We start from the raw sequence: 26,105 nt of genomic DNA, 5'->3' as shown, positions 1-26,105 counted from the left end.
ACATTAAGCCACCATGTTGCACAAGTTGAGCAACAAACATCCATAAAATTGGCCTGGTGTCTAATGCATCAAAAAGGAAGCCTAAACTGACTCATGGTCATGCTGTGCTAATGAAGAAGAGCAGAGGTGGAGTTTTCTCTACCTTTAATCTCTTTTAGGCGTACCTTCCAGAAGAAAGGCCAGATATGTTGCAGCTGTGCCAGTCTCAGATCAAAAACATCAATTTATGCTGCAAAAATTGTGCTTTGAGAAGCACACCTAGAATTCAGACTGAATGAATCCATGGGAATCTTAAGAAGTTTCAGTAAAGAAATTGAAATGATGTTAAATGTTAATATGAAACAATAAAGAAAAACTATAGGCTAATAACGCATTTTTCTGTAAGGCAGATTTTTTTTAACTTAAGTAGATAGTTTATTTGAGTTAAACTAGAGGACTGCAACCCAGGAGCATAGATATAAATTCAAGTTGCCCTCAGTATATACTCCAGTTAGCAACAAGTGGATTTGTAAAGGCAAAAAATGGGGACCAGGAATAGGCTGATACAAAGTTGTTTGTCAGAAATTCTCACTGGTTTAAAGAAATAATATTACAAATAATATTATTATAATATTACAAATAATATTATAATATTATAAATAATATTATAATGATATAATAATATTATAAATAATATTATAATAATATAATAATGTTATAAATAATATTATAATAATATTAATATTACAAATAATATATTATAAATAATATTAAAATATAAATGATATTATAATAATATTATTATAATATTATAATAATATTATAAATAATATAAATGATATTGATTCACGATTGGCTATACATTGTTAAGCTATAGGATAAGCTTGTCCAACTTGCAGCCCGTGGGCCACATGTGGCCCAAGACAGCTCTGAATGCGGCCCAACACAAATTTGTAAACTTTCTTAAAACATGAGATTTTTTTTTTTTTGGTTCATTAGCTATCATTAGTATTAGTGTATTTTACATGTAGCCCAAGACAATACTTCTTCCAATGTGACCCAGGAAAGCCAAAAGATTAGACACCCCTCCTGTAGGTTACAGGTTATGGTGTCCAGTGCGGCATTATTAAGTTAATTTACAGCTGCCTGTGGCAATAGCAAGGAGTTTCAGGAGATGAATACATAGCTCAAAGGGGAGAGTAGGGCGTGACTGCAGTCTCATTTTAATGTATAAGACAGATTTATTAACAATTCAGGTAAGTAATAGATTCTAATCTACTTCTTAACGTCAGTGAATAGAATATTGTGTTTATTCAAAGGAAAGTCAGTTAAACATGTCCAAAACTGCAGAGAAAATAGTCGTGCGTGTAAACTAAAAGTTTGGTGCTTTCCTAAGCACTACAGATCCACTTGAGATGAACGCGTTATTCTGTCACCTGAAAAATGCAGCCAAAAAATAAATAAATAAGACACTTGAAATGGCTGTTCTCTCTGAAATTAATCTTTTCAGGAGGTTTTGTAGTTCCTTCTTAAAACACCAACACTGAAACACAGAGTACAATAAGTTGTGCAAGTTTTACAGGTTTGACAAACGAACCTGGAACTCACTAATCATAAAAGTATCAGTCTGTGATGCCCCACTAGGTAAAAAGCCGGTAATACATGAGTCTTTGGTAGAAAAATGCGCTGACTCTGAAGAATAAACAATGACAGGCTCCTCTTTTAGAAGCATTTCCCTTCCTCATCATGATAGAGCTAGTGGTTGTCATCTGCAGTCATTCCTGAAATCCTGGAGGTCATTTCTCCTTAACGTTCCATGCTGTTTTCAGACTCCATTCTTCTACAGACAGGCATCCGCGGCATGGCAAGAAACACAGATGCTGCTTCATACATTTCCATTAGCAGGCAGGACTCCAGGCTGTGGTTTCAGAAGCTGGTGGAGCTGTCTACATGTTATTCCTTCCCATGGGTGGAGATCTAAATTAAAACACTCATAAAAAAGAAAATCTCCCTCCTCAGAAATTACCAACAATAAGACCGATACAATTTGATTACTAGAAAAACAGAAGCCAACTCTCCCACGTTACTTAAAAATACTTGAGGACTTCTGAGGATTGTGCTCTTTATCATCAAAAGGAAGATGTAAAATATACAAATGAAGGGGACGTAGCAGAACCAAAGAGTGTAGTAAATTAATATTTGACTTTGCATAGTTGGTTCTCATCTTTTCATATCATATCATCCTATCACCTGACATGATGGAAGAGTTAGGACAACGTTAGGTTCAGGAGGGATGCCAGGTCCCCTGGGTCTAACCAAGATCCAGAACTTTCTAAGTTCTCAATCTGGTGTCTTAAGTTGATATACTATTGAAATACTTTACCTTATTTTAATTTCTTATGTTGTAATAAATTATTAGAATATTTAAATAACATTTAAATTTCTAAATAGAGCTAAAATATGTTTTTTCATGAGTGCTGTTTTTCTCATAAAAGAAGCAGAAAAGATTTACCAATAACAAACTTTATGAGAAGGAGACAGACAAGGAGGAGGGACAGGCATTCTCTTACATTGTCGGTGGGAACATAAATTGGTATAGTCTTACGGATGACAATCTATGAAAAATTTGGACTATATGTGCCTTTTGATCCAACAGATATATTTGCACAGATTTTTAAAAGGTAATTTCATTTATTCACTCTGCAAACTGTTGAGAATATTCTAGTCAAAGGAATAGACGTGTATTCCTCCCAGTCAAGCTCACAGTTGAGTGGTGGAGAAGGACAATACAAGCAACCCAAGAAATAAATTCTGCCGTGTATACTAAGCACTACACAGGAAACAGACTGGGATAAATGATTTTTTAAAATAGGGATGAGGGTGCTCAAGTGTTGGGAATAAAGACAACTCTGAGAAGGTCTCATTAGCTACCACTTAATGATGGGGAGGTTCTGCGTGAAGACTTGAGGTAGAAAGAGCTTAGGGCTTTGGAAGAATTAAACGTGTGCCTATGAGAGAAAGGGAGTGGGCGAAGTGCCTGGAGAGGATAATGGGGAATGGGTCAGGCAGTTCCTTATACAACATGACAAGCAGTTTCTATTCTGTTCCAAGCACACTGGAAGCTGTGATCTTTTTAGAAATAGCACTCAGTGTGCTAAGTGAGGGACAAACTGGACAAGAGATGAGAAAAAAGCAAAAGTTCAGTTAAAAGCCCACTGCCCAGGCTACATGAGAGATGTTAAAAATTTAGCTAATGAGGAAGCTCAGAGAAGAGAACTAAAGTGGATTCAAAATACATTTACAAGTAAATCAAAACTTGTCAGTTGTACCTCTGACAAATAAGAATGAGGAAGAGATTTTCCTAAAAGAAACATTTTCTTAAAGTGAGCATTAGGTTAATTTGGAAAACTCCTTCGTCACACTTTTTACGACCTTACAAATATACTCCCACAAATAAGCAATTACCTGACCAGACTAATTCAGAGCAAAAAGAGGTTGACTCTGGTCCACAACATAAGTAAAACATTTAGAAAGTTATGTTCATCCACATTTACCCTTCTGAAGTCTGAGTTTAAATCAGTATATGATAAAAATTTTGCAAATCTTTTTACAGAAGTAATTCCAGGGATCAGAGAAGCATGGTGAACCATGTTACACACCATCTAAAAGGAAATTGGGTCAACAGCTTCTTTTACTAATTATTCAAGTACAGACTGTTCTCTACAGATGCACATTATTGCATTTTGTTACATTTCTGGATATTTTCATATGATGATCCTAAATGGAAGAGTTGTATGATTTCGATTACTTTGAATAACAAAAAGTGATGATAGATCGTTATTTTTGCAAGCCATTTCAAGATGTATGTGTAACTTTGGGTTGTTTTGTTTTGTTTTGTTTTTTGAAACAGAGTCTCGCTCTGTCATCCAGGCTGGAGTGCAGTGGCGCATTCTCGGTTCACTGCAACCTCCGCCTCCAGGGTTCAAGAGATTCTCCTGCCTCAGCCTCCCAAGATTACCCTCCTGGGATTACAGGCTCAAACCACCACGCCCAGCTAATTTTTTGTATTTTTAGTAGAGACGGGGTTTCACCATGTTGGCCAGGCTGGTCTCAAACTCCTGACCTCAGGCAATCCACCCGCCTCAGACTCCCAAAGTGCCAGGATTACAGGCATGAGCCACCATGCCTGGCCCAAGATGTATATATAATTTTGTTAATGCATGATTTGTGAAACTATGATCTCAATTCATGAATTTCTGGATATTCAAGAATAATTAAATATCAAAAAGTAGTAATGTCTGAGATATAAGATATATTACATGCTTCCCATCAAAACAAACTAAAGCCAGTGAAGGCTTGCCAGTGAAAGCAAAGTTAATTAACATTCTCTACTTAATAGACAATAAAAGTTCTGTAGATAATGAGCTCTAGAAACATCATGGAAACCTCTGAAGACACTGCTCATTGGAATAAATATTCATTCTTATTGCTTCACTCCTTATGTGACAACATGACATGGTACGATTTCCACCAAAGAGAGGAATGGTTTCTTTAGCTATTTCAACTGGTGATGTGTTGTACCCACTTTTCAACTCATATATTTTCAACAAGGCACATTAATTTAAGCACAATCTACACACAAAATGAAGATCCCTTTTAGTGATTATGATAGTGTTATAATTCTTATCTTTATTTCAACCTCTTGAGTAAGATCCAGTTTCAGGTTGGGCTTAGGTTTCCAAAGACATTATCCAGAGAGTAATAACATAACCACTCACCAGAAAACACGGGAAAATTTTTCCTTCTTCCCTTTTCCAAACATAAATGAGAAGAAAAGAGAAAGAACTGCTAAGTCCAGAGGTTCTACCCAAATGCACGTCCCAGCAGGACTAACCTGCAGATTACCTTCCTAACACCATGTAAATGTGGCCCCAGTACAAGGGTGCTTTATAACCATACGGAGGTCCCCAGTCTTCCAAAGGAAAGGAAGTGTTGGCTTAACGCAGTGCTGTCAAGGGCACTTGGAAAGATGAGAGATCCCAAAATGCCTATGGACAGCAAGATGAGATTTGTCATTGCGTTCTACAGTCCTCCTCTACAGGGACGAGAAATGGAATCAGCCTGCATCAGACCAATGTGCCATATGACGCTCCTATCAAGGCTGCGTTTGCTCTTAATATACTACCTGACCAAAAATCCTTAGATGGCATTTCAAAATACAAAAGTGAATTGCCAGTGAAATCCTTAACCTGTGTTCAGGTAAGCTAACAGTGGAATGATCATTACCATTTTTAAGCACTAATTAATTAAAATTGTTAACAAACTGGAGTTTTAGAAAATGCAAATCATAACAAAGTGAATCATATCTAGAATTTAGTCCACAATGCAACTTAATAGGTATGCTTACAAATATAATTCACTGGTTATCATTTTTAAAAATCTCCTTTGTCTTCATCACAATAACACTCTGAAGAGTTGCAATATATTAAATGATGGGGAAGAAAAAAATCTAAAAGCATATTGTTTGTCTCTTCTTCCCTGCCTCGAAGTTTAGAATGCTATTATTCATAAAGGCCAGCTTTGTTCACATTTTTCAAATAACTTTCTTTTTTAATTATTAAAAAAGTATTCTCATTAAAAAAACAAAATCAGAAAATATAATATATAAAGATGCAATGAAGAAAAAATAAAAATACATCTATAATCCCCTCATTCAAAAAATAAGTTCTAGTATATTATGGGGTTTGTCCATGCTTATATATGTCCTCACATTTTATTATAAGAAAAAAGCACCCATATACATCCACATGAACCCAAACTCTCACCACTGTTAAACAAATTCAAACACTAAATTCAGAAAGGTAACCAACATTTTGGTCACTGAATTCCGCATTATATAAATCACTGACAAATTCAATAGTACTCAGCTCAGATTTTATCACATTTATTTGTTAACTAGTCTACTAGTCACAGAGAAATCGCCTCCTCACTCAGAAAAGACCTTGTCCTGTGTCTCAGTTTTCTCATGTTGGAAAGGATTCAGTAGTAGTTCACTTTTTGATCTTAGTCAAAAAGTGCATAAAATATGATATATAGAATTTAGCGGGAACTCTACAAAGAACACCAAATGTGGTCTTTTGAAATTTTCCTTCCTAGTGGAAGCAGATTTTAAGGGTTCCCTAATTATTTCTCTGTTACCATCAACACTCATCAGATTTGTCACAAATACCATTTAAGATATATGGTATCACTCAGGGATGAGCAATTTTTCTTTTTTTCTGTAAAGAACAAGAAAATATTTTTGACTTTGTGGCCGTACAGTCTCTGTCCATATCAACTCTGTTGTTACAACACAAAAGCAGCCATTCACAATGCATGAACAAATGGGCATGGCTGTGTTCCAATAAAACTTTATTTACAAAGGCTTTATTTCAAAAACAAGACTTTTCTGGAAATGAAGGGTGGTAACGGTCGTGGTTGCACAACAATGTGAATGTATTTAGTACCACTGATTTGTACACTTGAAAATAGTTGAAATGATAGCTTTTATGTTATGTATATTTTACCACAATTTAAAAAGTAACAAAAACAAAATTTTGCTCACGAGATATTTTTTCTAACTCCTAGACTACACAATCCTTTCTGCTTAAAATACTCTGTGATTGGTTGGGTGCAGTGACTCACTCCTGTAATCCCAGAACTTTGGGAGGCCGAGGCGGGTGGATCGCCTGAGTTCGGGAGTTAGAGACCATCCTGGTCAACATGGCTAAACCCCGTCTCTACTAAAAGTACAAAAATTAGTCGTGCGTGGTGGCGCGTGCCTGTAATCCCAGCTACTCAGGACGCTGAGGCAGGAGAATCACTTGAAGCCGGGAGGCGGAGGTTGCAGTGAGCCGAGGTCGTGCCATTGCACTCTAGCTTGGGCAACAGCGCTAGACTCCATCAGAAGAAAAGAAAGAAAGAAGAGCAAAGAAAGAAAGAAGAAAGAAAGAGAGAGAGAGAAAGGGGAGGAAGGGAAGGGGAGGGAGGGAGAGAGGGAAGGAAGGAAGGGAGAGAGGGAGGGAGGGAGAGAGGGAGGGACGGAGGGAGGGAAGAAGGAAGGAAGGAAGGAAGGAAGGAAGGAAGGAAGGAAGGAAGGAAGGAAGGAAGGAAGGAAGGAAGGAAGGAAGGAAGGAAGGAAGGAAGGAAGGAAGGAAGGAAGGAAGGAAGGAAGGAAGGAAGGAAGGAAATTCCTTTGTCTGTACTACTCGGGAGACTGAGGCAGGAGAATTGCTTGAACCCGAGAGGCAGAGGTTGCAGTGAGCCGAGATCACACCACCGCTCTGCAGTCTGGACGACAGACCAAGACCCCAATTCAAAAAAAGCAAAAAACAAAAACACTCTGTGATTAAGTGGTTTCTAAAACCTGATGTGTAATACTTCAAAGATAAAATTGCTCTTCCACCAAACCTTTCTTTCAGTATTTCTGAAACTAAAAAGTACTTTAAATTCTAATGTTATAAGCAAAGTAGCTAAAATGGGGCTGGTAATTTTTCCCCTCTGCTTTATCTTGAGTTAGAGTCGAAATATTTAAGCACCTCCGACTATGTAACAGCAAGCAGGTTCACCACACTGGGGAAAATGTCTTGAGTAATGAAAAGAGCACCAAGATAATCTACCTTATTAGGCAATCTAGGCTTTTTTGAAAGTTATAAATGAAAAGAAATACAGCACAAAAGATGTCATTTGAATATTAGTGGAGTAATTTTGCAATGCATTATTTATATATTTCAAATATCCAAAGCACCATACAACTGTTCAACTTTATTTCTTTTTTTTTTTTAATTCAAAGCCTACATTCGTAGTTGCTTAATGGGATGTTTTTCTTTTCTTCATATTTTTAGTGCCTTTCAATAAAATATATCATTTCTTAACATCTACATTTTGCTTAACTTTAGATCTACCCACACATACTCAGGCTGAAAATAAATGCTCTTTTACAAGTTAGATTTTGGGGGATTTTGTATGTTTTGCTTTGCTTTTCGGTTTTCATTGTAACCATAGTCAACTAGATTCAGCCATAAGACATCAACACTGACAAAGTGGAGTCCGGACTAGCTTTTGCACTTCCACATCATGATTAATTTACTATTCATCTGGTACCTTCCTATTAAACTTTGTCTTTAGCCTGTGAACTTTTCTTTCAGCTTCCAACAAAGGATTTCATTGCTTTAGGAATTGAGGTGTGGCTAAGTTTTTACCTGGGAGCAAAGGTGATGCAAGCGTTTCTGGTGAGACCTACCCTTGGTTTAGGGTGGGGAGGGACCGCATAACAGACCATCTGTAGACTCCTTTGGAAGGCAGCAGAGACGAGACGCCACGGAGGGCTTTTCTTAGCCATCATCTGCAGACGGCTGGCAGGATAGAAGCAGCGGCTCACTTGGACTTCTTCACCAGGGAAATCAGAGACAATGATGGGGCTCTTGCCCACAACCACAGGGGCTCTGGCCATCTTCATGGTAAGTCCTGTATTTTCCTAATAATCACAAACTTCCCTGCTTCATCTCTTGTTAAAGAATATTATATTTGATTGCTCAATCTTTATTATAAGTTCTAAAAGGAGTGCAGTGCAAATCCACACTTTAAAATGAAATTGTGAAGATTACCAATTTCCTTCTTTTGTTGTTTTCTGTCTATGTTGTATTTTACATAGAAAAATAAACCAGAAAGAAATGAGTTTTAAAAACCGTTTGGAATTTCTTTTTAGTTAATGAATTAAGTAATCTTAATCACAGGTTATATTTTCCACAACATTTTCACTTTCTTTAAAGTTATGCTTTTATTAGCTTTTCTAACCCACAAACAAGAACACAGGAGCCACTTCTGTTTCCCAAGATTACATGTCTCTTAGCATATAGCTAAGAACTCTACACGCCTGGGCTTGATACCTGACATGCTTTTAAAAGTAAAAAATCGCAGAATTAAAATCAAAGCAGTGTTTTACTCTAGAGAAGTTGGGAGGATTATTAAGTAAGTATTTATGTTTAGCTATTATGTGCCAAAAGAAAATGTCAGCCTTTGGGAGTGGGGGTAAAGACATAGAACATTTTAAAGCCGTTTTTTCAGAAGAGAAATACTTCTGTTGATTGAGAAAGTTGTACATAGTATTATCTAAAAGAGAAACGGAATGTTACGGACTATTTAAAACCTGGATGTTACAGTTTAACTTACTCCTTAACTGTGTTCTTATAGCAAAAAAAAAAAAAAAAAAAAAAAAAAAAAAAGTCACAATATTATCTGTTATATGGAGATATCAATCAAAGTAGTTAAACATACCTTAAAAATGAACATCAAAACAATTTCTAATGCTAATTCTAATGGTTTCTATGATAAGCTGGGTTGGCCTAGGCATCAATTTACCTCATTTCTTCATCTAAAAACATTGAGAGAAATGGACTTTAAGAAGTCACACGGAGCTAGATCTCGAGAAAGGGCTTTCTTAGCTCTCTCTAAGATTATTATTATTATTATTATTTTTTTTTGAGACAAGGTCTGGCTCTGTCACCCAGGCTGGAGTGCAGTGGTGCAATCTCAGCTCACTACAACCTCCACCTCCAGGGTTCAAGCTATTCTCGTGCCTCAGCCTCCTAAGTAGCTGAGATTACAGGTGTGCACCACCACAACCAGCTAATTTGTTCGTATTTTTAGTAGAGATGGGGTTTTGCCATGTTGATCAGTCTAGTCCCAAACTCCTGGCTTCAATGAATCCACCCACCTCGGCCTCCCAAAATGCTGGGATTACAGGTGTGAGCCTCTGCACCTAGCCTCTAAAATTCTATTTCTATTACAACAATGTAACTGTTTTCAGTACCTGATGAGTTTATTTGAAAGGAGGATGTTGTTCAAGAGAAATGTGACAGTTGTATGACTTTCCCACCTTTCCAGATGGGAAATGTCGGGGCTGCACTCCAGGTAGTCTGATAACCCCTATGTCCAAGCCAGTGGCAAAGCTCAGGAAGTTAGGGGCCATGCAGCATGGGCTGTCGGGATAGTGTTGCCATGAGGACATAGGATTGGGCCACCACAAGCTAAGGAGGCCTCTTTTTTTTCTGCTTTGACATATAGGCCACTCTCAATTACCCCTCTGATTCTGGAGTGACTGTGACATCCTTATATTGAGGCTAATTTTTATTTTTATATTCCCAATGCTTATTATATCTATCTTAGAGTGGACATGCAATTGTTTGAAGAATGAACAAGTGAATGATTTAATGAACCCTCTCTAAACAATAAACCTCCCCCACAATGTCCCTATAATTCTAGTCATAAAGGAAACTATGAAATGACATACACTTGGCTCCACTCAGGAAAATTTTACATACACACACACGCTATTTAAACAACAGTATCACTTCATACATAATTGTTCAACTGAGTGGTCTCAACCTACTCTGTCCAATATGGCCCACTAGCCACATGTGTTTTTAAACCACTTGAAATGTGGTTGGTCTGAATTGAGGTGTGCTGTTTAACACAAAATATACATCATAATTGGAAGAAGACTTTGAATGAACAAAAGAATGTAAAATATATCATTAGTAACTTTTTATGTTGATTACATGTTGAAATGGTAGTATTTTGGATGCATTAGATTAAATATATTGTTAAAGTGCATTTCACCTTTTAAAAATGTTTTAAATGTGACTAAATTTTTAAATTATATGTGGCTCGCATTTGTGATTCTTATCTTTCTTTTGGACAGTACTGGTCTACTATTAATGCTATTGATAGAAGGCAGTGTCAGTCAGGAGTGAGGCAATCAAGTCCTTATGGATTCAGTGAAATTTGAGCTGATTTGGGATAAGTATAGACGCGCAGGCCAAAAGGAGATCTCGTGGGTTGTCAGAAGAGTATAATCAAAGGCAGGCACAGTTAGGACATTTGCCTAGGGGAAATGGACACACCGGTTTGACTAGAATGACAGTTTGCTTTGGAGAATCTGGACATGAATTGGAAAGGCAGCTGAGGATCAGATTGAAAGGTGCATTCTGTGAAGGCTCATGGAAACCTTTTACAAGTGGGGAGCCACCCAGAGTTTTGAAACAATGTGGTTATGGGGGAGAAAAGCAATGTTTTCTAAAGCATTCTCAAGTGGGAATGCTCATCTTTCGTTGTTGCAGGTGGGGTCTGAAAGTTGGCAGATGTGTTTAAAGGTTTTGTAATAATTCACCATCCATACATGGCTGGCCTAGAACAGTGAGAAATAATAGCAAAGTCATAGACTTAAATCTCTGGCTATGCCACTGACTCACTATAGGCTTTGTTTCCTCAACTGTCAAATAAGAATCATACCCCACCCCCTGCCTAATGAAAATGGCCATAGTGAGAATAAAACAGCAGCGCATGCAAAACAATTTAAAAGTACTGTGAGAAAGATGAAGTGGTTTGTACCCTCTAATTTTTATCACTTGTACTATTTTTAGTAATGGGGTAATTCTTGATATCTTCTTCATATTGTGTCTTACTATCTTAAATAACCATGGATACCAGTGTTACTAAGTCAAGAAAGGGCCTACATTTGTCTTCAGCTAAAGAGTATATCAAAAACAGTTGTCACATCAAATTTTAAATTGACAGGAAAAAATAAAAGCTATATTTGGGAGGAGAAGGCATGGGGAATAACTGTCTACGTTGAAAAAAATGCAGTATTTATCAGTTTCTTGTGCTTGTTTGATCCATTTTATGCAATGTAAAATAAACGTTTTTGAGGAAAGGACTCGTGGTTGAAAATGCTTATCTTCAGAGATTTAAGCTTTTGAAAACAAAAATTATTTTCAAAGGAAACCATTGTGTTTCATAGTTCACCAAATCCACAACAGTTTGTCATCCAACACTTCTATGAGCATTTGAACAATTTGCTATATAACTTCATGTTATTATATTAGGTAAAGCTTTCCTCACTAAAAATTAATAGAGATGTTTGAAATCTAAAGATTTTTAGAGTACAATTTTTTTTAAAGAAGTTGGTGGTAGGAAAAAAAAGAGAGAAGTAGTTTAAATACCAAGTTTGAGTTAGCAAGTGTTCTAAATAGAGCACAACTATCTTCAACCACTTTGTTTTCTATAAAATATCTAAAAAAGAAAATCTTTAGAAAAAGAATTTTAGGCTAAATGGCCCAAATGTTTAACAAAATGAAAAATCTCTGAGGTATCTCTTCTTCCGATTGACCCAGTTTCCAGCACTGCTAATACATAGAAAAATAAATGTCCTACTGAACCTCTCAAAAGGTTAATATTCTAAAATCAGAATAACCTTGCCAAGTGGTTCTTCCAGCCCTGCCTACTTGGGCAGAAGTCAGGAAAGGTGTAATTACTTCTACCAATTAGCACTCCCTCTTGCTTCATACCTGAAACTGGTTTTCATCTGGAGCTAGAACATTCAGTGCTCATGAGGTTTCTCACAAACCTTTTAGCCTTTGGCTCTTTCTGTCCAGTTAAGAGTCAATCTGGTAGCCTAAGGTGAGGCCTTGCCTTGAGTAGTTCATCATAAGAAAATTACGTAGACAATTGGTTACTATCCATAATCATGAGACAAATATTTGAATCTATCTAATACATACCTTTTTCTTGGAGAACTGCTGTGCAGCTGGCTAGGTTGTACACTGCACAACTCCAGGAGGTGCATTCACATAAACTACAGTGTGAACAGTGCCCTGGCATTATTCAAGGAGCAACCTACACAGTTGTACAGTGGAGTACTATTTCTTTTCTCTTTCTCATGGTCAAGAAAGAGAACATTCTTATACACCTTGATAATGAATAATAACTGGTCACTTCATATAAAAATGGCTCTTTTAGGCTGGGTGCGGTGGCTCACACCTGTAATCCCAGCACTTTGGGAGGCCAAGGCAGGCAGATCACGAGGTCAAGAGATTGAGACCATCCTGGCCAACATGGTGAAGCCCCATCTCTACTAAAAATACAAAAATTAGCTGGACTTGGTGGCACACATCTGTAGTCTCAGCTACTCGGGAGGCTGAGGAAGGAGAATCGCTTGAACCTGGGAGGCGGAGGTTGCAGTGAGCTGAGATGGTGCCACTGCACTCCAGCCTTGCGACAGAGCGAGACTCTGTCTCAAAAAAAGCCTTTTATACCTCTTTTTGAAGTTTGGTGACAGAATTGCATTAACATTTCATTAAATGTCAATGTCAATTTAATAAAACTAACTTACTATGGGCTAGGGCTCACCTATGTGCTTTACACCTAATTAATTTATTTAATCCGCACAACAAACCTATAAGGTAAGTAAAATTAATATTCCTGTTGTACAGATGAAGAAACTGAAAGATTAAGGAATGTTCTCAAGTTATATGCTAGTACATGGTTGAGAGTTGGATTTAAATTCAGTGATTCAGAATCCAGTATCCAATTTTATATTATCATACTTTACTGCAGCCTACACAGCATTTCAAATGAGCATTTAAGAATATCCAAGGATATTTATTTTTCTAGCATTCTGTCATGATACAAGGCTTAACTTTCTAAATTAATTGAGTTTACTCTAAAAATCAGTTATTGGAAATTGAATTCTTCACAAATAGTTTCCATGTAATTAGACGTATATCAACTTTGTTCAATTAAGGAATTTGCCTTGATAAACACAACGTTTATCACAATGTTTAGGGTTTTTACATTTTAAATTTCAACATATATAGAAAGCTGTGAGATATTATGAAATATGCTAATATAAATGATATTACTTGCCTGTGTATGGTTCATGACATTTTTCCCAAAAAAGTTTAATAAATACAAAATCATGTTTTAAATTTGACTGATTTATTTGAATTATTTAATTCATTCTACAAATTTCCACAAGAATCCCCATTCTAGAAATCAGAAGCGTAGTCAGGCCCTAGGCCTGGCTGGGATGAGCTCCCTGCATCTAATCCATAGTCTTATGTTCTGTCCCCTGCCACACTAAAGTATGAGATAACCCTAAACAAGATCTCAGCCAAACTAAAGAGCAGGTGCTATTATAGTTGCTTTTTGTTTAATCTAGCTACCCATATCCTCAGATTATATTTATTGTGTACATACCATATTCAATAGGAACCTTAATGATATAACCATGTACCTTTTTATTAACAAATAGAGCATATGGATATCAAATTGCTTTATTTCATATATTTTTTAAATTTAATAATTAGATTTGCTTTTGATAATATTTGTAACTCATATCTATACCAAGGCATTAAGGCTATATCAATGCTTTAAAAATCATATAATTAAAATTTACAAAATAACCAGAAAACAAAAATAAACAAAAGTACAGTAATTCTCAAGATAAGGGAGGTTTACTCCACATTGGTATTTCCAATCCAGGCCACCAAAAGAGTCAACTTAGTTCATTCAAATCATCAGAAAACTACGTAAACATTTATTAGCTTGATTTAGTCATTCTACCATTTATACATACCTCAAAACAACATGTACATGATAAATATATACAATTTTGCCAATGAAAAGAAACAGATTTACAAATAAAAACACATAAATTGTTTTTAAAATATCCAAAATTATTATATTAGTAAATTAACTAAAACAAGTAGCCCTTATATAAATATTAATTAACTAAAATAATTTGTTTTTTAAAAAATACTATTGAAAATAATGTAAGGCTGTGATGTCCTCTAAAAATCTAAAGATCATTGCAATATTCAGAAATGTCTCCTGTCACCTACTTCCCAGGAAAACAGAAATTGTACCTTATTGTCTATTAGAAGAATCATTCTCTGTGGGGCTAGTCCAAGCATGATTCATATTTTCGGGATGACTCTCCAGCTTTCCTGTAAAGGGGAGCGTGCCTGGCCCATCCCTCCTCTCACGTGTAGCTGAGTCGTTCTTATTCTCTGAGAAAGGAATTGTGCAGTTACTACCTCGCTGTGGTCTTTTCTACCAAGTAACTCAAGGTATTGCTTTAAAAAAGAGCAACAACGTTGGAAAATCATTTTGAGACATGTTATAACCACAGGTAATGGTTCTTTTCCATGACAAATTTGAACACACACTCTTTGGAATCAAGGTTTCAGCTGGAATGTCTAGAATGGAAGAGTTCTGACTTCTTATGTCTGACATAATTACTCGTTTGGTTCAGACTTGGACTAGTCTATTCATTATAACCCCAGAAAATAAACAATGTAATAAATCTACATTGTTTCAGGAGCAACCACAGCCTTTGGCCAAATAGAAATCTAAATTGACTGTCATATAATTGTCTTTGTACCATTAGTTTTTGTTTGCTTGTTTTTTTGTTTGTTTGTTTTCTATTTATGACAACTTTCGTTAGAACTTAGCAGTAGTTGGCTCACACCTGTAATCCCAGCACTTTGGGAGGCCAAGGCAGGTGGATCACTTGAGGTCAGGAGTTCGAGACCAGCCTGGCCAACATGGTGAAATCCCGTCTCTACTAAAGACACAAAATTAGCCAGGTGTGGTGGTGTGCCCATGCCTGTAATCCCAGTTACTCGGGAGGCTGAGACAGAGGAATCCCTTGAACCCGGGAGATGGAAGTTGCAGTGAGTCGAGATCATGCCATTGCACTCCAGCCAGGGCAAAAAGAGCGAAAAAAAGAATTTAGTAGTAGGTACCAGAGGTACATGCTCTGGAGTTAGGCTGCTGCGGTTGCTATCCTATTATGGCTACTAGCTAGGGCAAAGTATTCATTCCCTCACATCTCCAATTCTTCATCCTTATACTATGGATTATAATACTAGAATCTCCTTCAGGTGCCTGCTGTAAGTATTACATGAGGCAATAAGTATAAAGCTCTAGGAAATAGCAGCTGATACCGAAACTACACAAAAAACATTAGCTACTGTTATTACTCTTCCAGTTTTTTTTCCTTTTAACTGATTTTCCACCATTATTTTTCTACAGATTCATCAGATAATCAGTGGATTAGCAAATACTTGTTAAGTACCTGTGAGGGTTACAAGAAAAAAAAAAAAAACTAACAGCACTGAATTGGAAAGTTTACAATTCTCCTGGCTTAGCACAGAAATACTTTCATGCTCATAAAACAAGAAATAATAAACTGTGGTAAACCATCATGGGCTAAATTTCGTTGTACAGAATATGTATTATACAAACTCAGAAAAAGAGACATCAGTAAAGACAGTTTCAGGGAGGTTGTTGAAACTTGATGGATCTGAAAGGATGAGCAGTATTTAAGTGGGTGGAGTAGAAAGAGGTAATGCATGCCAGGCAGAACAGAAGATGAAAAATGACGCAGACGAACATCTCATATACTCTTGAGAAGGTGAAGACCCTAGCTTACATGGCTTCGTTTTACTCTCATTTAAATTTTTTTGGACCAATCTGAAAATTAAGTTCAATATTTAAAGTGAAGTAACAGAGCAGAGACGAACAGATCCATGCCTCACTGCAAACAGGGTTTGTGACTGGAATAGCAGATCCTCATCTTTTCTGTTTTGTTCTCTAAACCAGACTGGTTCCATTCCATTCTTTTCACTTGTACAATTAGAGAAAATGTTCCGTAATTGCAGAGGACTAATACAGGATCGCCTTCCTACAAATGAGTTGGGTGGCTGATGGTTTTTAATAATCCCCTGTGGCCCCGCTCTGAAGCATTTCACAATGGTGCTTACCAATGTTTCCCAAAGTGATGACTTTCATAGCTTCTGGGAACTGTATGCAAAGCAGCCAGGTAAGAATTGTCTGGTTACTGCAACTGACTATTAGGCATAGTTTTTGCAAAGTCCAGTAGGTTCTTCTTTATATCATCAAAATTCTGTAGTCAATTAAAAATGTGTTTATATCGACAGTAATATTCCTTTTCCTAGTAGGAACTTACCCTTTGATTATTGTTTCTTGAAACTTACTTCTTTTGAAATAGAAACAAATCACAATATGAACAATGGAATATAATAATCTGGATTATTCATTGTATGTAATTCCTTATTTGAAGAATTCACATTTAATCTGACTTTATTTAAATGTCTGCAGGTGGTCATATTGGTTCATGGAGAATTGCGAATAGAGGTAAAGTATGAAAAAGGTTTTTGTACTTAAAATAATAGTTTAGTTTAAAAAATTAAATTGTGTTTAGGAGAAATAAATAGTTAATATCTAAAATTATTCAATAATTGTGAAAATAAATAGAACTAAAATTCTAGTAACTGACAACAATATTTAAACACTAGTCATCTATAAATGTCATTATTATAATTTATTTCATGCATTCTTTTCTTCTTATCTTAAGCAAATCAACTGGTCAAACCCTAGGGGCCCAGTAAGATACTGTGGAGTATAAAAAGAAAATATAAAATATGACTAAATGCTAATATTAAAAATCATATAGCTTTGTAATTATTTTAGTTATATAACATTTATCACTTGCTTGACAAAGTATCAAGGAGAGCTAATTAGACACCTAACAGTCTTAGAGATCTTGAAACATAGGGGGTTCCTCAACCTAGGTGTCTGTAATGAATATTCTAAGTAAAAATTACCATTAATTTGCATAACAAATGGAATCCCTTTTTACATAAGACGAAAGGTCAATATGACGAAGAAGAGATGACTGTGCAACAAGCTAAAAGAAGGCAGAAACGTGAATGGGTGAAATTTGCCAAACCCTGCAGAGAAGGAGAAGATAACTCAAAAAGAAACCCAATTGCCAAGGTAAGTTATATCGACAGGGGCAGTATGAGTTTTTAGAATAAATGTATAAGGTATAAATTAAAATAATATGGCAATTCCAAATAATAAAATGAAGACTGGGGAGTCCACAGAACAAGTGAACTGGTATCCTCAACAAAATAGTACAATAATAATAATAATGAGAGAAAGAGAGAGAGGAAGGTAGCTTCTAGGGTTATGAAAAAGAATTGAGACATACTAACCAATTTTAACATAGAAGGCTTACTTGGATACAGGGTGTAGCAAACAAATAGGAAAAATAATGCATGTATAAGACAAAGAAATGGTTGGGAGCAAAATTTGGATTGGCTATGTATTGATAATTGTTGAAGCTCAGTGATAGGATGTATCAGGTTTGTTATACTATTCTTTTTTTTTTTTTCCCCGAGATGGAGTCACTCTGCTGCCTAGGCTGGAGTGCAGTGGCGTGATCTCGGCTTACTGCAACCTCCTCCTCTCGGGCTCAAGCAATTCTCCTGCCTCAGCCTCCTGAGTAGTTGGGATTACAGGAGTGCGGCACCATGCCCAGCTAATTGTTTTTGCATTTTTAGTAGAGACAGGGTTTCACCATATTGGTCAGGCTGGTCTCAAACTTCTGACCTCATGATCTGCCCGCCTCGGCCTCCCAAAGTGCTTGGATTACAGGTGTGAGCCACCGCACCCGGCTTGTTATACTATTCTAACTTTATATATATTTCACATTTTTCATGTTAAAAAGCTTTAAAATTACCATAATAAAAAGTAGATTATTTTAATACATATTTTAACCCTACCATATGATCTCTTTCCCTTTTTGTCTCTCCACTTCCCCCTATTTAAACTAAATAAATATCTTTTGTTTTTTAATGTTGTCAGGTAAAGAGGGAGCCTTCAGGAGTAGCCTTGTCAATATTAAATGTCTGACTTTCTTTTAACATTTTAACACTATCATGTGGCCATAGTCCGTGCAAATATTCTAACACCAAAATGATTAGCACACATTGGTTCAGGCTGGTCGTCGAAAGCAACAGTTTGATTTTATTTCATATTCCTAGTATCTATCAAGGCAAAATGTAAATGGCACAATGTCAAAAAGAGTGAATCGAATAAACAGTTGACTTTAGACTATGGAAGTGGGGGTGGAGAGGGAAAGGCTTGAGTAATGGTCACCTCAACATTTTGGGTATTTGGGGCTGTAGATTACTTCAGATTACCAAGCAACCCAGAAAATTACCTACCGAATCTCTGGAGTGGGAATTGATCAGCCGCCTTTTGGAATCTTTGTTGTTGACAAAAACACTGGCGATATTAACATAACAGCGATAGTTGACCGAGAGGAAACTCCAAGCTTCCTGGTAAGTTTGGGTCCTCAACATTGGGCTACCCTTCTCCTTGTATACCATCGCTTTAGAAAGTGACACTTTTCTACTGGTAAATTTAGAGGAGAGTTCAGTACATGAATCAGTCCACCAGCAAATAACAGTATTAGTCCCTCCACAGAGCCTCGCCTGAGGGAACACAGCAGAGGGTGCATGAGTGAGGGTTGAAATCTAGCATGCCAAGTGCTCCAGTTTGCCATGACACAGCATTAGCCTGGTGGAAGGGGCAATTTGCCCAATTGGTCTGCCCAGAGCAGGCACTTTTTTCCACTTTGTCTACCCTTTGGGGAAACATTTATTCTTTGCACAAAATTTATGTACATGCCAACAGAGGCCTTATTTCTACAAGTTTTAATAGTATGAAAACTAAGATTGCAGAGTAATAATCCACATTCCCCTCTGTTCCTAGATCACATGTCGGGCTCTCAACGCTCAAGGACTAGATGTAGAGAAGCCACTTATACTAACGGTTAAAATTTTGGATATTAATGATAATCCTCCAGTATTTTCACAACAAATTTTCATGGGTGAAATTGAAGAAAATAGTGCCTCAAGTAAGTCTTTTACGATACTTACCACTTTCAATTTGTCTGCTTTCAAATATGAGTACCACTACAATATGTCATTCTTATAAACTAATTTATGCTCTTAATCAGTTGTTTTGAAAACTAAAATTCATTAAGATAAATCTGGGTCTTCCTTTCTAAAATGTGTATTTGAGCTAATTATTTACTATCATTGTATTTCTAGGTTATAGTCTGGTTATCAGGTCAATAGTATCTTATTCTATATATACAATTTAAATGAGCATTTGGCAGTCACAAAGCTAAACAGGCAGCCTTGGGTAGCCTGGATGCATCAGCTGGGCTCTTTTAGGTTGTAAGGGACAGAGACACACTCACATTACTTGGATAATATGTGGAAAGGGGAGAGTTATGACAATCTATCAAGGGAGAAAATTGAGATAGAATATAGCCTCAATCTCAACAAAGGTAAGGCTTAGAGAGAACTGAAGGGTTTTTATGGAAGGAAGCGCAGTTCTACCTGGTTGGGAGAGACGGAAAGAGGTATCACAAGTGATATGCAATTTTTTGAACATATAGATGATTTAAGGATATTTAGAAATAAGCATCAATGTGAACTTGTTTTGAATATTTAAAGTAAACATAATGTCAATTGTTACATATTCTTTAACAAACATTTTCCTGTATTCCTAGACTCACTGGTGATGATACTAAATGCCACAGATGCAGATGAACCAAACCACTTGAATTCCAAAATTGCCTTCAAAATTATCTCTCAGGAACCAGCAGGCACACCCATGTTCCTTCTAAGCAGAAACACTGGGGAAGTCCGTACTTTGACCAATTCTCTTGACCGAGAGGTACAGCAAAGCACTTGGGGGAACATTCAAGAATAAAGGGTTTGATTATAAGAAAACCAAGAGAGGTGACTCCATTTCACCTGAAAATAAAAAAAAGAAAAGAGGTTCTCAGTACCTAACTGGGCTAATCTAGGGAAATTGTTTGCATTTTTGAGTGTGATTCTGGTGAGGCAAGATGTGTACTGGGCAACTGCAGAATCAATTGTACCCTGAACATACCAATGGTAGTTAAACAGGGGCGGTGAAAGAAAGCATTGACATAAACGTACATGGACAAAGATTGAACTACGACTAACTCCTCATGTGATGGAGGAGAAGCAAGCATCTTAGATGAAGGGAGAAATTTCTATCTGGAATAAAACCTTCTTTTATATCACACTTTTTCTCCTGACTCCTTTTAATTTTATCCCTGCTTCCAGAGCACTAAAGAATCTCCTTCTCCAATCTCCCTCATTACTTACCACCAGCACCTTCTATCTCCACTACCACAAGCTACCCTGTCAGACTCCATATTATTTTTGTACAAATGACTTTCCCAATAGACTAACAGAGAAGCTCCATCAGTGAGCTTATTACTCGCACCCTACTCACTGCCCATTTTTGCTCTAAGGATACAGTACTGTCCTGCCGTAAGAAGCTCACAAAAACAGAAAACCTGCCCTAGCCCCTTAAAGACCTCCACCCAACCATCCAGAGCCCCGCAAATGTCTTCTACATAAACTTGAATATTTATACCTCCTTACCCATAGGAATCAAGTAGTTTCCAATTATAATTCTTAGAGATTAATTATTTTTCTTTATTTTTTTACCCAAATTTAGCAAGCTAGCAGCTATCGTCTGGTTGTGAGTGGTGCAGACAAAGATGGAGAAGGACTATCAACTCAATGTGAATGTAGTATTAAAGTGAAAGATGTCAACGATAACTTCCCAATGTTTAGAGACTCTCAGGTACACCCATTGCTCCTTAAAGAATCATTTATATATATATATTTTAATACTTTGAAATCCTAATCCAGTACTTGCCTGTTTGTTGGCTCTTATTTAAGTTCTCTGCACTTATCTTTAAAGAAATATGCTTTTTTAAAAATAAAAGAATTTGGTAATCAGAAGAAGGAAATACAGAATTTGAGAAATAAGGATTACCATTTAGAAGAAACGTAATCCCTTCATGTAAAACCCGTCATTGAGTCTTTAATTCTGCTTCTCACCTTTTCAGTATTCAGCACGTATTGAAGAAAATACCTTAAGTTCTGAATTAATTCGATTTCAAGTAACAGATTTGGATGAAGAGTACACAGATAATTGGCTTGCAGTATATTTCTTTACCTCTGGGAATGAAGGAAATTGGTTTGAAATACAAACTGATCCCAGAACTAATGAAGGCATCCTGAAAGTGGTGAAGGTAAGGTCTGATTTCCCTTCACTGGTTAAAAAAAAAAAAAAAAAAAAAAAAAATCTGTATTAACCAAAACGATCATTTCTGCAGATAAAACGTATTTATTTGTTAATATCACTTCATTATAGAAAACACATAGAAGTAGATTGAATTTTTTTTAATCCCCATAGAGCCCCATAACCTGAGGACAACCTCTCTTAACATCTTGAACTCTTTCCAAGCTATTGAACTTTCTATAGTAAACACAAACACACTAATATGCTATGGGAGTGACTAAGTATACTTTAAGCACATAGTAATATATTATGGCTGTCCATACTTTAAGCACAAGAAAGTAAAACACATTTCTTGACTTAATCTCATTCGCAACAATCAGATTGAAGTTAGGACGAGATAAGAATAGGTGGAATCATGGCTTGCCAATTTGTCAGTCTGTTTTAAATGGATTAGCTACAGTCAGTAGAGAAGAAATTACTACTCTTCCTACAAAATGGGAATGTATGAACAAAGTCTGCAAAATAAAAGACAAATAATTGAGTAAAGCTTTTAATATGCTTGGCTATGACAGACTCCTTATCTGAGAGTGTGACCTGGGCCCCTTCCTTGGTACAGCACTTTGGTTTTTTTGGTTGGTTGGTTTTTGGGTTTTTGGGGTTTTTGTTTTGTTTTGTTTTGTTTTTTTGAGACAAAGTCTCACTCTGTCACCCAAGCGAGAGTACAGTGGTGTGATCACTGTAGCCTTCACCCCCCACGCTCCAGTGATCCCCCCACCTCAGCCTCCTGAGCAGCTGGGTCCACATTGTGTGATACCACGCCCAGCTAATTTTTATAGTTTTAGTAGAAATGAGGTTTCACCATATTGTTCAGACTGGTCTTGAACTCCTGACCTCAAGTGATCCACCCACCTCGGCCTCCCAAAGTGCTGGGATTACAGGCATGAGCCATTGCACCCGGCCTTTGGTACAGCATTTTGGATTCCACGGGAGCATCCTTATTTAAACCTTAAATCCAGTTGAGCGACAGACCATATAATGCCTTAACAAGGGGCTGCTAAAAGCTGTACATGCAGACCTTTGTTACTCTACTCTTCAGGACTAGTGCTACAGCCATCCCCACTTGCAAAGGTTTTGTTATAAACTCCCAACAATGCCTGGGAGTGAGCTATTCTCTATCTCATGTATTGGTGTCATTCAGTCTCCCAAACTAGAAATGTGGCCCTTACCCCCGAATCATGGCATTTCCTCACAACATACAGCCTTAGAAATTGTCTTTGAAATCTGGCTCTCCTCTACCTTCTTACTGCCTGTGCCCTGGACTGGCGTTGCCTCTCTTCTCTTAGGCGATTGCAGTCCCTCCTAATAGATATCCCTACCTTTTGTCTCTATTGACTTTGTTCTCCTCATTCTTACCAGTTCACCACCACATTTTTCTTAAAAACAGTTTGGATCCCTTACTCTTCTCTTTAAAACCATCCCTAGCTCTACATTGGCTATGCAGTTGGCCCTCAACCCTAATTACCAACTCAAGTCACCTGCAACTTTCCCCAGACAGTAAGAGTGTAGGAACTATTGGAGAAACCCAGTCAGCAGTGGGTCCTTAAGGCTCCTCAGGTGACTCTACGGTCAGCCAGGGTTGCTAGCTGCTAGCCCTTTAAGATGAAATTCACAAGACGATTTGCCATCTGTATTCAGCCTGCAACTGCTTTCACCTATGCCTGGGTAATTTCCCGGCATCCTTCAACACCTAGCTTAGATGAATACCGCTCAGGAACCCTTCATAGCTCTCCTAAGTAGAATTATTCCTTTGCTTTCACACACAGACCCTATAATCTCTTTTGCCTCTTGCCCTTTGTATTATAGTTCCCTGTTTAGACATCTTTCTCTTCCGTTTCACTGGAAAATGCTTCAGCACACAAAGCCAGTCATTGCAAAGTTAAAACTTAAATCCAGATCTCTTACTTGAATCACTTTTAGTGATATACAGGTGTAACCAATATGAGCATTTTCTCATCTCATCACTCTCAAAAAAAATTTACTAGTGAATGAAGGAAAGTTATCCTGGGATACCTCAGGCCTTGATTTGGGCCACCTCAATAAGGGGATCAAACAAATGGCTATCATGCAAGACCTTCTGAAAATGGGTCTACATAGAGTTGCTGGGCCACCCACTCACTGCTTTGCAGGGACCTATTTGCCAACCAAGACTGTGAAAATAGTTTGCCTTTCCCACCTAGGAATTTTTAAAGTCAGGAAAGACACCATTGCACATAAATCCAATGAAGATTCTGCAAATGACCATAACTGCCAGTAATAAGAATGTATTAGGGGGCTTGATTTGTTCAGTCCTCACTACACCCTGATGAGGTAAGGCTTTTTTTCAGAAGTGGAGAGGTATGGATCAGAGAAACCAAACATTGTTCTCTGAGTCACACAGCTATTAAGCAGCAGAACCAGGATTCAAATCATGTTACCATAGCAAACTTGGGGTTCTTTCCACTGCACCTCATAGCCTAAAGAGACTATGATGGTGTCTCGCTAGTCGGAAAGACGTACCCCGCTTTGTAATAATCAGTATCAAACTGAGGTCTCATGAGTTAAGAATCCTAAAGCTTTCTCTATCTCAACATTACAATAATTTCTGAGGCTGTTTTGCTATTTAAAAACAAAAGAATTCATTCACAGCATCTTGCATAGTGTGCTGTCATCATCTACTGGGTTTGCGGGAGTATATTTTTGTGAAACTGCCTTCTAATTCTATTTTTTCTCCAGGCTCTAGATTATGAACAACTACAAAGCGTGAAACTTAGTATTGCTGTCAAAAACAAAGCTGAATTTCACCAATCAGTAATCTCCCGATACCGAGTTCAGTCAACCCCAGTCACAATTCAGGTAATAAATGTAAGAGAAGGAATAGCATTCCGTCCTGCTTCCAAGACATTTACTGTGCAAAAAGGCATAAGTAGCAAAAAATTGGTGGATTATATCCTGGGAACATATCAAGCCATCGATGAGGACACTGGCAAAGCTGCCTCAAATGTCAGGTAAGACTATTTTTATTTATATCTTATTTCTTGATGAGGTTTTAATCTATAAGCTATCACAACATAACACATAAACTATTATGTACCAAGAATAGAGATATGACATTGATAAAAACAAGAAACTGGGTAACTCAAGAAGTAACATTTAGCTAAATCATCTAACTGTACTGGAAGCAAAGATAACGTAAGCATAAGTTACAGTGGAAACCAAGAGAAAAATGCCTTAGCCTATCAACAGAAATTGGGAACATGTCTCATGGAAACTTACAGTTGAGTCTTACAAAGGAGTAGAAGTGCACCATAAGAACATGTTTTAATCATATAAAACAGCACATACAAAGACATATATGCCTAAAATATAATGGCACCATGCAAAATAATTGCTATATTATGTGGAGCAAGGACACAGGTATTTTATTTTATTGTGCACAGCAGAGTTGGAAAACTCAGCTAATATATGCTTAAGAATTATAAAATATGGGCCTGGCACAGTGGCTCACACCTGTAATCCCAGCACTTTGGGAGGCCGAGGTGGACGGATCACCTGAGGTCAGGAGTTCGAGACCTGCCTGACCAACATGAAGAAACCCCACCTCTACTTAAAATACAAAATTAGCTGTGCATGGTGGTGCACGCCTGTAATCCCAGCTACTCAGGAGGCTGAGGCAGGGAATCGTTTGAACCCAGGAGGCAGAGGTTGTGGTGAGCTGAGATCACACCATTGCACTCCAGCCGGGGCAACAAGAGCAAAACTCTGTCTCAAAAAAAAGAATTATGAAATATGGCTCATCCATGCTATGTTAATTTTCTGTTGCTTTTTATAAAAGCATATTTCCATGTCAACATATATTAAATATGAATATACTAAATATAAAATGAGTCATTTTCATTAAATATGTAACATTCCACATTTGAAAGAAAACTATTTTTTTTTAATATTATGAAACAGGTATGTCATGGGACGTAACAATGGTGGTTACCTAATGATTGATTCAAAAACTGCTGAAATCAAATTTGTCAAAAATATGGACCGAGATTCCACTTTCATAGTTAACCAAACAATCACAGCTGAGGTTCTGGCCATAGACGGTAAGAAAAATATTTGAATCATTTTAGAGAAATGTTATTGTAATTGATGTTTCTCTATGCATAGATGATTATGATTATTCAACATATTATCTTTACCACTAGAGAGAGAGAATTATCTTTACCACTAGAGAGAGAATTATCTTAGGAGCATTGGGCCTC

General features: G+C 37.0%; 1 protein-coding gene across 1 annotated transcript in view; it reads left to right on the top strand.

Moving 5' to 3' along the window:
• Positions 1-7,916: 7,916 nt before the first annotated feature.
• Positions 7,917-26,105, top strand: part of LOC105468079 (desmoglein 3) — a 31,586-nt gene continuing 13,397 nt past the window's right edge. Inside the window, exons 1-10 of the mRNA XM_011718041.3 lie at positions 7,917-8,477; positions 16,984-17,019; positions 17,530-17,661; positions 18,858-19,013; positions 19,447-19,591; positions 20,255-20,421; positions 21,241-21,369; positions 21,638-21,823; positions 24,586-24,857; positions 25,807-25,946. Coding sequence (XP_011716343.1) covers positions 8,430-8,477; positions 16,984-17,019; positions 17,530-17,661; positions 18,858-19,013; positions 19,447-19,591; positions 20,255-20,421; positions 21,241-21,369; positions 21,638-21,823; positions 24,586-24,857; positions 25,807-25,946 — 1,411 coding nt within the window. The 5' untranslated portion in view covers positions 7,917-8,429. The remainder of the gene's footprint in view (positions 8,478-16,983; positions 17,020-17,529; positions 17,662-18,857; positions 19,014-19,446; positions 19,592-20,254; positions 20,422-21,240; positions 21,370-21,637; positions 21,824-24,585; positions 24,858-25,806; positions 25,947-26,105) is intronic.

The sequence above is a fragment of the Macaca nemestrina genome, chromosome 19 (genome assembly GCF_043159975.1).
Source record: "Macaca nemestrina isolate mMacNem1 chromosome 19, mMacNem.hap1, whole genome shotgun sequence".
Lineage (NCBI taxonomy): Eukaryota > Metazoa > Chordata > Mammalia > Primates > Cercopithecidae > Macaca > Macaca nemestrina.
Note: the sequence above shows the minus strand (reverse complement) of the source record. Positions and strands in the feature narration are given on the sequence as shown.